Source organism: Neopelma chrysocephalum, unplaced genomic scaffold (assembly GCF_003984885.1).
Source record: "Neopelma chrysocephalum unplaced genomic scaffold, ASM398488v2 Primary Assembly neopelma1_188, whole genome shotgun sequence".
Lineage (NCBI taxonomy): Eukaryota > Metazoa > Chordata > Aves > Passeriformes > Pipridae > Neopelma > Neopelma chrysocephalum.
In genome coordinates this window covers 228,035-240,576 of record NW_020897850.1, presented here as the reverse complement: position 1 = coordinate 240,576, position 12,542 = coordinate 228,035, and the positions used below count along the sequence as shown (strand labels likewise).

Genomic DNA, 12,542 nt, shown 5'->3' with positions numbered 1-12,542 from the left:
GGATTAGTTACTATTGAAGTACTGTCATACAGGTGAAAATCCAGCTCCAAGCGGAAAAAATACTATTAGAAGCATTTTGAGGAAACTTGTCTCACTTCCCAAGTGTTTTTCCTCCCGAGTTCTCTCGGATTGGGTGTGATTACTTTCTCCCTTTTGTTCTTTTAACCAGGTTTATGTACTGGACCGAATGGGGTGGGAAGCCCAAGATTGACAGAGCTGCCATGGATGGCAGCGAGCGAACCACCCTGGTGCCAAACGTGGGCCGTGCCAACGGCCTGACCATCGATTATGCCAAAAGGCGCCTGTACTGGACCGACCTCGACACCAACCTGATAGAATCCTCCAACATGCTGGGTGAGCCTCGTGCAGCACCACGAGGATGCAGCTGCTTTTTCCGTGTTCCTCGTGGCAAATTGTTGCCTAAATAATGCAAAGATACACATCACGAGGCAAAAATAAAGTTTTCCAGACTCACGAGGTGTTAATGTTTGCTTCTGCAATCCATGTTCGTGTAACACAAGATCTGGCAATTTTCTTGTAGGTGATAGAGTTGCTCAGAATGTTAAAATTATACGAAGTGTACGTTTTTCCAGTTATATGTAGGACAAAGCTGTCAGCTTTCAGTGTTTTGGAGGGTCTTGTTTTGCTACTCTGAAGAGCACTGACAATTACATAACAAAGGCAGAGAGAAAGCCAAGATAACAACAGCTTATTCAGTATTTTTCACAATGTAATTTAATACAGTTTGGTTTTAAATCTTTGTTAGTATCCCCAGGCATTTTTCCCGCCATTATTCTTCATGCTAAGGGCCTTTTCCTGGCTAGTACTTGTCAGCAGGGAGTTCTCTTGTTCTGGGGTGTTTTGTGATGATTTTTGTAAACTGGTCATTGCAGCTAAATGGAGGTGGAATATTTTATTCTTTCACCGTCCCAGGGTACTGTATTGAGGACCCAAGTCCTCTCAGATTTGCACAGTATCTTTTTTTAATTTCTTGGCACTCATAGGAGTGGACTGCCTTGTTGTGTGCCAAACTATTCTTGCTTCATAATCTCCCTTTCATTTTGTATGAGTAGACAGCAGGAGGTGCTGTGGCAATGAAGTGATTAATATAACACGATGGAAATAATTTCCCCCCCCATGTCCTGCACCTCAAGGTCTCTTAACATTTCTACAGTATACACAATTAACTGTTTCCTGTCTTGGCTTTCTGGTTGCTCATTCCTGTTGTGACATTGCAGAGACAGGTTAGTTTAACCTTGTGCATTTAATTTTTCTCATAATGCAATGCAGAATTTCATTAAGCTCATAACAGTTTTAATTTTGTAAGCGGTGGGCAGAGACCCAAATGTGGTGCAAGAGATGCTGAACTGAGAATACAGTGTCAGGTTCCTGCATCAAATTGAGAAGGACCCTGTCTGTTTTGGGGAGGGGGGAAAGGACAGAATCTTTCTAAGAACCCTGATAATTTTCAAAATTGAGACTTTTTTCTTCAACAAAATACATTCTTTTCTGTGAATGGCAAGCAACATTTCTGTGATAGGCTCTGAGATTTCATTTGAATATTGTGCATTACTTTATAATTTACTCTTCTAATGATGAAATAGTAACTTTATAGTAATCACGTGTTGACCTTTCTGTGCAGGTGACATGTTCAACAGCATATTGTTTGTCCGCGTATAATTCTGCTTTTTGTCTCTGTTCCTTTTTGGAAACAGGCCTTGACCGTGAGATTATAGCTGATGACTTGCCTCACCCATTTGGCTTGACTCAGTATCAGGATTACATTTACTGGACAGACTGGAGCCGGCGCAGCATCGAACGAGCCAACAAGACCAGTGGCCAGAACCGAACCATCATCCAGGGCCATTTGGATTACGTTATGGACATCCTGGTCTTCCATTCATCCAGGCAGGCAGGATGGAATGAGTGTGCCTCAAGCAATGGTCACTGCTCTCACCTGTGCTTGGCAGTGCCTGTTGGTGGGTTTGTCTGTGGCTGCCCAGCTCACTATTCCTTGAACTCTGACAACAGGACCTGCAGTGGTAAGCCATAATGAATGGAAATGGAAGTGCAGAAGCACGTGTGTTTAGTAACAGGTTGCATTACACTTGGAGGAAAGAGTGGTTTTACAGTACTAAAATCCTACTGACTTTTAAGAGAACAGAGAATATTGAAAGAAATAAAAAAATACTCTTGCAACATACCAGTATCACAGTTAAATAAGAGGAATGGCTGTTAGTGAACCTTTTCAATGGCTCAGCTACATCTATTTAAACAGGAAGGCTAAAAATGCTTTTGGATTTTGTATGTCTGTGATACCCTCCTCAAGTGCTTACTTGCTTGTTTATTTATATGTTTATTTATTTCAAGTCTTGCCTGACAAAAAGGATATGTGATAGTTTGGTCTGGATTATGGAATTTGTCCAGGTTTTAGGTGGTCAGGATTTAATTTTATGGTAGCTGTGTTTTCTGGCTGATGAGATGCTGAGGTGGGCCACTGTCATACCTCAAAAAGTGTTTCTTCCTGAGTGAAGATGGGTTCAGCTCCACAGCCTCCCCAGCTGTCTGATTTCTGATCTCGGTGCAGCCAAGCCCCATTTTTCTTTATTGTTGTGCAGAATACAAACCACGAGGCCCCTCAGGCTGTGTGTAATTAGTTTCTAACCAAATAATTTATCCATCTCTCAATAGCTGGCTGCCAGTGAAGCTGTCATAATTTTGGCAACCACCCTGGATGGCTGATTTCCACTGGTGTCATTCAGATTAGTCAGTGGGTGAAGAGATTCATGGTACAGAGAGGCAGATTGTATCTTGTCCACATTATGCATGAGTAGCAAAATCCAACCGTTGTTTTAAAGCCAAAAGCAGGACAGATTGTTCCACCAATGCCACCTCATGGCATTTTTTGAAAACTATGCTTTTAAAGAACTCTGCTTTTCCACCTCCCGGGTGTCTTGTACTTCTCCTTTCCTTTTTTATTACAGTGGCAATGACAATGGCATGACAACTAAATTCTTGCACTCTTGACAGTGTCACACGTTCATGGGAGTTAAAGGCATGGCTGGCACCTCTCTGGTGATGGCTGTGATTTTGTAGGTGGAGGAATTTGACTTGCAGTGGAGAATAAGTAGCAAAATGATCAAAGGTCATGTTTGCTTGTGAAAATGCTCTTGGAAACAAAGGAAGGAGTAAAATATAGGAAATACGTTGTGAGCAAATAGAACCATTTCCCCACAGTACGGTTCTAGGATCTTCGTGTGGTGTTAGGAATTTTCCTCTGTCATATTCAAACCTGGGAACTTTCCAGCTTCTCATTTGTAGGTAGTTGGAAATTTAGGCTTCTCTGCACATATTTATTTTTTTTTTTTGCCCCTATAATTGCAGAATGAATCATTTTAACTTTTTTTGCCTGTTTAACTTGGCTTATGTACTCCTGAACATTATTAGTCTAGAGGCCCTCCCTTTTGGATTACCCTGCTCATGTGTGCATAGGTTCTTTTAATTATGGAAAGGACACACTGCTCTGGTGAGATCTGGTCTCTCATCAGAACTACCACGTGTCATGAAGTTTGAAGGCAGGGTTACATAGGAGACATGCTCATTCCACTCCATTTGCCTGTCAAAAATACTTTTAAAATATGTGACCATTGGGAGGGAAAATGATGAAAACTAGGAAGGCATTTCTGAAATTGGTTCTGTTTCAGAGATGCAGAGTCTCAAGGGGAGAAATACTGCTGTTGCTTTTTATAATGAGCCATCAGTTCAAAGTTGTAAGCCAGGCAATCTTGGAAAGTGAGTGTCTTTGAGGAAAAGTAGAAATAATTTTAGGTGCTTATCATGATATGTTTACCTGCACTGTTTTGTCTTAATCTTTTTTGCCTTTTCATTTCTTGGTAAGAATTCTCATGTGTTCTGAATCTATTATTTTGCTGTACACATTCATATAAACTTGTGGGGGGGTTTTTTGTTTGTTTGTTTTGTACTTTCTTCTACAGTTTAGAGCTAAGTAGAAAGCAGTTTAAATTATTGGAGAAACACTTGGAGGGAAAAATACAGGTTTTCCAGAAAGCAAAAGTACCTTGCAATTAGGCCTGATTGTTATAGGATGTTTAGGATTTTAGGTCTGTGTGTTAGTTACCAAGGAAACTCCTCTCTGCCTTTTTTTAAATCAGAATAGATGTTCAAAGTGTATTCTAAAATAACAAAGCAAGGTGATGATGTTCTCTAGGAGACTTTTGCTTCCTCCCCTTTCCCAGGTGCTGCCTTACCTGTTTTACAGGCTTGTAAATAAGTGCAAAACTGCTAAACTCTGAACTCCTACTGCTAAACTCTCTCCAGACTTGTAAGAGAATTGATTGTACATACTTCAGGGAGTCTTCAAACTGCATTTCTGGCTACTGGTTCTTGTGACATCTTGCACAGCAGTGGCTTCAGGTGAAGAAGAACCCCTTCTTGAAAAGAACCCTCTAAAAGGGAAAATACTTTAACTATCTCCTCTGATTTCTGACCCAGTTCTGTAATACAGAGATAATTTTTTTCAACAATGCATTAAATGCTTTGTGCTCTTACTGTAATGTACAGCTGGTAAACTACAGCAAAATGGCATTTCTAAGGAAAAAACTATCTGTCTGGGAAATTTTTGCTGGGCACGTGGAGCAGAGTATCAGATTTATTTTTTTTCTGATTGCAGATTATTATTCCCAGATAAGCACCTAGAAATAATAAAGATACATAGATTTGAGAAGAACAAATACATTTTTCTCCAAAAACACAGCCTCACCCACAGTTAAGAGATTTTCCTGTGAATTAGTTTTTGTTTCATTCCAGTGCAGGCAAAAAGAAGGTTTGTGGGAACAGGACTGAACCACTGTCAATCTCTTTTTCCCTGAAACCTCTAAATAAGGAACCAGTGCTGGCTTTTTCTCACCTTCCTCTGCAAGTAGAAGTGTACCTGGCAGAGGGTTCAACTTCATGCAGTGAGCTGCCTTTCCCTAAGACTCCTTTAGAAAGAAAATGGACAGTTCTTTGAGAGGCATGATTGACCATTCTTCTTTCAGGTGATTTTTGACAGAAGTCCTCACATTCACTAGTCCATCCACTTATAAAATTTATCTTTGCCTTTCACATCCATGTACAGACATTTATAGTAAAAAGAGATCATTTGAAAGGCTTTTCAAATTCATCAGAGGTTAGGATTTTTATGTATTATTTTGGGGTTTTTGTTTTTGGCAAAGGAAGAGGGAGAAGGGGAATGAGATAACAGGTACTGTCTGGTTATGTATAGTAGTTGTCATTCTTAAACATAAAAATGTCCAATTTTATTGCTGTGTGTAACCCTTCCACCCCCCTTTCTGTTTTTAACCCCGTCAAGCTCCTACAACGTTTTTGTTGTTCAGTCAGAAGAATGCAATTAATCGCATGGTGATAGATGAGCAGCAGAGTCCAGACATCATCCTCCCTATCCACAGTCTCAGGAACGTCCGAGCCATTGATTATGATCCCCTGGATAAGCAGCTGTACTGGATTGATTCCCGGCAGAACATCATCCGGAAGGCACAGGAAGACGGCAGCCAGGTGTGCTGATGGTGATGGAATTACTAAACTTTAGTGTGCCAAATAATGACTGATTGTACAGGAATAATTTAGATACACAGATTTCCTGTAGGTTGATGTCACTTGGCAAACCAAGTGGCATCTGGAGTTTTCTGGAGTCCTCAGTCAGTAAATCTGGGAGGTGCAGCAAGAAGTAAATCATGGAAAACCAAGGGCCAACTGTTGTTCACATTGCATTGTTTGCTCAGTGCTGTCTTTTGTCTGGAAGCTGTTTGAAACCCTCATTTGAGATACGAAACATGGAAGGGAAAGTTCTTGGGAGAAATGGGGTGTGTGAGCAAGAAGGTGTGTCAGCAGGGTGCACAGGCTGTGACTCTCAAATGGAGAGTCATGAGCACACAGCTGTGTCTGGAGCCTCCCAGGCTCTGCTGCAGGTAGGAAGAGAGTTTTTGTAAAACACTGGGGCACTGAGTGAGGAGCTTGAAACTAGTGACCTGTAAGAGATATGTAGCAAGCTTGGGAAAATGTGTTTGACTGGGGAATACAGAAAAAGTAGAGTACGGCAGACGGCAAAAGGTAATACAGGTGGTGGTAGTTTGACCCTGGCTGGATGCCAGGTGCCCACTGAAGACACTCTGTCACTCCCCTCCTCAGCGAGGCAGGGGAGAGAAAATATAACAAAAGGCCTGTGGGTTGAGATAAGGGCAAAGAGAAATCACTCACCAGTTACCATCACAGGCAAAACAGACTCAGCTGGGAGAAATTAATCAAATTTATTACCAATCCAAATCAGAGTAAGATAATGAGACCTAGAATCTTTAAAACACCTTCCCCCACCCCTCCCTCCTTCCTGGGCTTAACTTTATTCCCAGTTCTCTAACTCCTCCCTACCGGTGTCATGGGGAGACAGGAATGGAGGTTATGGTCAGTTCATCACACATTGGTTCTGCCACTGTTTCCTCCTCAGGGAGAGGACTCCTTCCTCTGCTCTAGCATGGGGTCCCTCCCATGGGAGACAGTCTTCCATGAACTTCTCCAACGTGGGTCCTTCCCAAAGGTTGCAGTTCTTCACGAACTGCTCCAGTGTGGGTCCCTTTCCACAGGGTGCCATCTTTCAAGAAGAGGCTGCTCCAGCCTTGGTCCCTCAGAGGGTCACAGCCTCCTTCAGGCATCCATCTGCTCTGGCATGGGGTCCCCCCTGGGCTGCAGGTGGATCTCTGCACTCCCATGGACCTCCATGGGCTGAAGGGGCACAGCAGCCTCACCATGGGCTGCAAGGGAATCTCTGTTCCAATGCCTGGAGCACCTCCTGCCCCTCCTTCCTCACTGCCCTTGGTGTCTGCAGGGCTGTTTCTCTTACATATTTCTCACTCTTGTCTTCTCTGGCCACATTTACTTCTGCCCAATAGCTTTTTTTCCTTCTTAAACCTGTTATCACATTTATCACTACCACCATCCCTGATGGGCTTGGCCTTGGCCAACAGCAGGTCCTGGAGCCAGCTGGCATTGGCTCTGTTGGACATGGGGGAAGCTTCCAGCAGTTTCTCACAGAAGTCACCCCTATAGCCCTCTCCCCCTTGGCAGAACCTTGCCACACAAACCCCATACACGGGTTTAGTGAGGGTAATTGTGAGCAGTGACTACTTATTTACTTTATTCACATTTTAAAATAGATTTTTTTCTTCCTAATTTTTTTAATATGGGAGGAACGGGAAATGAAGATGAACAGCACAGATGTGCTATATTCAGATGAACAACACAGATGTGCTATATTCAGTTTAATTTTAAGAGTGTGGTTTCTGGTCGTGGGTGTGGTGATAGCTGGATCCTGCTGAACGCCCCTCAGCCTTAAATAATCAAGCATCATGGTTTTGCCAGTGTCAGCAAAATAAACAAATGTAAGACTTAAAGGCACACCATTTCATGGAGGTGACAAGCCAAATAAAGTTAGGCAAATCTCCTGGTGAAGTCTAATTTGGGGATGAAATAGTGGAAGCAGCTCACCTCAAAAGCATGTCTTCCAAAAAGATTATGTGGCCCATGTTTAGTGATCTACTGATCCTCTTCAGTTTTTTTTAAAAGTTCATGAAAGATGTTCATTAAGTTCTTTCTAAAGATAATAATAAAGAAAAAAAAAAGGCATGTTGACTCCAGAAGTCTAGACCAGTAAAAGGCAAGAACTTTGAACTAGTAAGGTATTAGCTGGAAGTGCTCTGAAGGCACTGTTGTACACCAGCTGATGTCCTTTCTGTCTTTGGCAGAGCTGCCTTCCCACTCACCCTAACGTCCCCCAAGTGAGGTGGCAGCAATGGTGGAGAAGAATGAGGCAAGAATTTCAAGTGTTGTCTGGCCTCCCTTTGCCTGTGTTTTTGTCCATTCAGCTGCAGCTTTGGGAATTAGTGGTGATGTACTTCTGTTGTAGAGTGTTAGATGTGCTGGGTTTGGGTCTATCCAGGCTGAACTTAGAGTTGTCAAAAAAGCAGAGGAAATACAGAAGCTGACCCTGGACTTTCAACACAGTTTGGACTTAATGATCAAACTTGTGAAGTCTTATGAGCTGCAACCAGCTTACGTGATTGCCATTACAACAAACCATTAGGACTAAGTTTCTATATATTATCAAAGGTGTTGGTGGGACAATGGGACCTAAGTCTCTCCTTACTCTGCTGTACTTTATGGTAGTATTTTGGTCGTCTCCTTTTTCTGAACAGTACATGGTACAGCCGTAGCAAATACAATTATTCACGTTTATTACGATTAAATGTTCTTCTGTGTGTTACTTATCTTTTCTTTGCAGAGCCTCACTGTTGTGACAAGCCCAGTTCCCAATCAGAACCTGGATATGCAGCCCTATGACCTGAGCATTGACATCTACAGCCGTTACATCTACTGGACCTGCGAAGCTACCAACGTGATCAACGTGACACGCGTGGATGGGAGACCCATGGGAGTGGTGCTCAAAGGAGATCAAGACAGGCCCAGAGCCATTGTGGTGAATCCAGAGAAAGGGTATGTATCTGAAATAGTCATGTGGGGAAATCCAGGCTGAAGGGCTTGAGAATCAAGTTGTTTCTTTTGCTGCCGCTTGGTTTCTGTTTGTCCGAATGAAACCAACTTTGACGTTTGTTAAGATGTCCTGGATTTGTAGCAAAAAAGTGGAAAGATCAAATAAACTTTTTTTTCCTCTAATCCTTCCTGTTCCAGGTACATGTATTTCACCAACCTGCAGGAAAGGTCTCCTAAAATTGAGAGAGCAGCATTGGATGGAACTGAACGCGAAGTCCTTTTTTTCAGCGGTTTGAGCAAACCCATAGCCTTGGCTATCGACAGCCAGCTGGGCAAGTTGTTCTGGGCTGATTCAGATCTGCGGAGAATTGAAAGTAGTGACCTGTCAGGTAGAGTAGCACTTTAATTCAGTGATTCATTGGTGTGGTGTGGGTGTGGGGGAATGCAGACAAAGGTGTCATCTTTTTCTTCCTACTATAAACAGTCTATACTATGATTGTAATCACTCCCCAAATTCCCAGCCAAGGAATGTGCATGATTCATGCATCATGCCTTTACAGTTTCATGCCTCTGTCTGTGATTTGCATTATTAATCGCTACACATGCTATTTACTTCAGTTTCTCCCTGCAAGACCTTCGTATGGTTTCCCAAAGTTAGTTCACAAATAAATTGCAGCAGTTTTGGAGAGGGGAGGAAGAGGGTGTTTTTTTTAAGGCATTGGTTTTGGTGCAGTAATTTGTCAGTCAGAGAAAAGCTTCCTGTTGGTGGGAAAATCTGTCCAGCAGAATTAAAGCAACAGGTGTCCAGGTTACCTATGCACCTGTCATTTAGGGTGAAAAGATGTGAGAGGAATTAAGCAGATCTAACGTCTGTTGTCAAAAGACAAAAAACTCCCTCCTCCAGCTATGGAATTCCCTTTGCCTGCTCCCTAAGGTTGGTTATGGTGCTTGTCTGACCTCCTCTATGAGTTGATTCAGCTCACTTAACCACATAAGCAAAATAATAACCTAACAACAATATACAGAAAAAGAGAAATAGAGAATGGTGTTCTGTTGGCTTGGAAAGCTGAATTGGTTCAGGAAAGAGTCCAGCAAGCAACCAGAAGTAGAGTAAAAGAAGAGGGAAAAATCACGTGGTCCGGATTGGGTGAGAAAGACTGAGATGTCTTTTATTTACTAACCTAATCCAGCAAACTGCTGGATCAGCTCAGCTGCCTCACATAGCATCAGCAGTAATTTGTGATATGGGTTAGGCCAGATGTTGCTGCTTTAAGTGAGAGCATGTTCTGAGCACACTCATACCCATGTTAGCTGATGGGGTATATGCCCATATCTCACTCCTGCTAGTGGAGGACAGCAGCTGAAATTCTCCTTCCTCCATGGTAAGCCCATCCTCAATTTGAATAATGTATGTCCTTCTACTTCAGCAGTGTTTTTTACTGTCAGAGGCATAAGTACACGTGTAAGGAAATAAGGACACACTTTGGAATCTGTGAGCAAGTTTGAGAACTTAACAAGAGTTTGTAGTTTGTAGTAATGTCTTTCACTTATGACATGATTCCTTCATTCAAACTATCAGCGTGTAACCCCATTGACACTGCTGTGATTTTCAACCTTTTATTAAGTTGCTAGAATAAGCTTTTGTTTCAAAAAACATTTCAGTTTTTCTAGATGGTTGGAATTAAGGCTCAGAAAAATAGTAGGTTTTTTTCAGTGGTGTGTCACTGGAAGGTTCAGGGTCACTAATGAATTGCAATATCCTGATTGTTTACTATTTTAAAACAGTAAAACATAGCCTGAGTTTGTGAATTATTTTTGAAAAAAAAAAAATTGGGGTGGTGTAGCTCAGTATGTTCTAAGCTGTCCCAGATCCAGACTTTGCATGAGTAGAGTAACAGGTGGCAGAAAATTACACCATGCTTTATTTCTCTCTTCGTTTGTTATCTGCCCAAAATTAAAACACCAGAGAAGGAGGGTCAAAATTCCAGTTCGGTCTGGTTTTAATGATTCTGCTTTTCTTTTTTCTTGAAGATGTGGTTGTTGGATCACCAGTGTTGGATTATAGTAAAAGCTCACCATATTTCGAAGAACACAAACTAAAATCATTCCAAAACCTCTCTTGCTTTTTGGCATTTGCACCACAAATAGATTGCTGTAATCACCATGATAAATTGCTAACTGCTGAGATGCATTCCTGTGCTTAGGAATGCTGATTAATAGGCTCTTTTGACCAGCAGAGTAATTTTTCTGCATGTTAGCTTATTTAAAACATTCACAGTCTCTTGCTCTGTCAACTCTGTAGATGCCAGTACTCATAAAGACAAGGACAGTTAGAATGCCTTTAATGTGATGCAGTCTGTCTTTTCCTCCCTGTCCTTCAGGCATGCAGTTAGGACTTGGTATTCTGCCCAAATGGGATATCCTACTGGAGTTAACCAGAGTCTTCACATGATTTATGAAAAGATGACTGGAATTAGCTCCCTGGCATGGAAACTATTTGGAAATTAGTTCTTCTCTTCCAGAAAATTTACTGTGATTTGGAAATGTCTAATAGCTCTGGAATTAAGTAATTTTTATTTGGAAAAAGAATGAGCTATGGGTGTGTCCTGATTTTTGTATTTATTTGGTTGGGTTTAAGTCTTTTGGTAAAAGGTATTGCTGGAGAGAGGATGGTGATGCCAGGAGACAGAATTCCTCTTAATCATGTCTCCCTTTCATCTGACATTCCCAATAAAGGAAACTAGCACTCTGATGAGTCAGCTTCAGATTTTATTGTTGGTTTATGGAAGAAGGGATTTTAGGGCCTTGTTTTAGTCAGAAATAGTCAGTTACACTTGGTCATGAATATTAAAAAGAAAGATTAAAACATTAAGGAAGTGAAAATTTTAAGCTTCTGAGCTTTGGGTGCATACTGCAAAATGCCATGCTGATTGCCATGGTCAGGGCAGAGCAGGGCATGTGTAGACTCCATTTGGGTAGGTCAGTGTCCTAATTTTTGTATTTCTTACTGTCATCTTTGCCTTTGCCCTATTCCCATCTTTTCTTCTCATAATTCAGGTTTCTGTTTCTCACCTTTTCCCTATTCAATTAGTCATGTTCATGGGTGTTAATAGATGGTTGCAGTTATTTAGATTGACTTACATCACTCAGTCTATTAATTTCTACATCAGGGTATAACCTCCTTCACAATCCATCAACGTCTTTTCTTAATCAGACCATTGCTGATGTTGTTCCAAAGTGGTGGGTGAGACCCCAGTCTAGCTGATTTGAATTTCCATGTTCTTCTTTGGATTCTAACGCTTAGTAAATGTTTGGAAGGTTGCTTAACTTCTGAGCTCTGTGTACATTTAGCAAAAAGGAGGTAAATACATTTTTCACCATTGAATTTGTTTGTTAGTCGTCATCACTGACATACTGTTCATAACATTCTCAACAAGCAAAAAACCTCTTCTTGCTACTAAACAAAGCAGAGGGATAGAATTTACTCAAAGTATAAAATCATGAAATGCATGTGTCTTCTGTCCTGTTACATTATCTTGTTTGGGCATGGTAGAGATGTGGTAGATTTTTTCCCATGGTATTCAGTTATTTTAGTATATTTCTTACAGAACTAAATATAAAAACTTGCTGGAAGTTGTTCCGTGGATGAACATAGGTAAAACTATTGTCTGCTGTAGTAAAAGTGAAAAATAAGCCCAGATAGCTGAAATAACAGGATTTATATGTAAATTTTCAAGTTGTAGCCTAAGTGTAGACTGTGTGATATTGTTTCAGCTGCGGTCAGAATCTGATAAACACACTGAATATTTGAGTGTTAATGACCATGTCATATTGTGTTGAATAAAGGAAGCTTATATTAAACCTCTCTCCTGAGCCCTCAGGTTTTGATTAACATACTTGTTTTCTGTGTGAGTTATAAAGTCTTCACTCTCTTTGGACAGTCTTTAATGATACCTTTAAAACAACTTTTGACTGTCTTCTGC

General features: G+C 41.2%; 1 protein-coding gene across 3 annotated transcripts in view; it reads left to right on the top strand.

Annotated features, from left to right (window-relative positions):
• Positions 1–12,542, top strand: part of LRP6 (LDL receptor related protein 6) — a 121,623-nt gene that overhangs the window by 95,544 nt on the left and 13,537 nt on the right. For all 3 annotated transcript variants that reach the window (XM_027702484.1, XM_027702482.1, XM_027702481.1), the window contains 5 exons: positions 170–354; positions 1,716–2,042; positions 5,372–5,574; positions 8,351–8,562; positions 8,758–8,948. In XM_027702484.1, the coding sequence (XP_027558285.1) occupies positions 170–354; positions 1,716–2,042; positions 5,372–5,574; positions 8,351–8,562; positions 8,758–8,948 (1,118 nt within the window). The remainder of the gene's footprint in view (positions 1–169; positions 355–1,715; positions 2,043–5,371; positions 5,575–8,350; positions 8,563–8,757; positions 8,949–12,542) is intronic.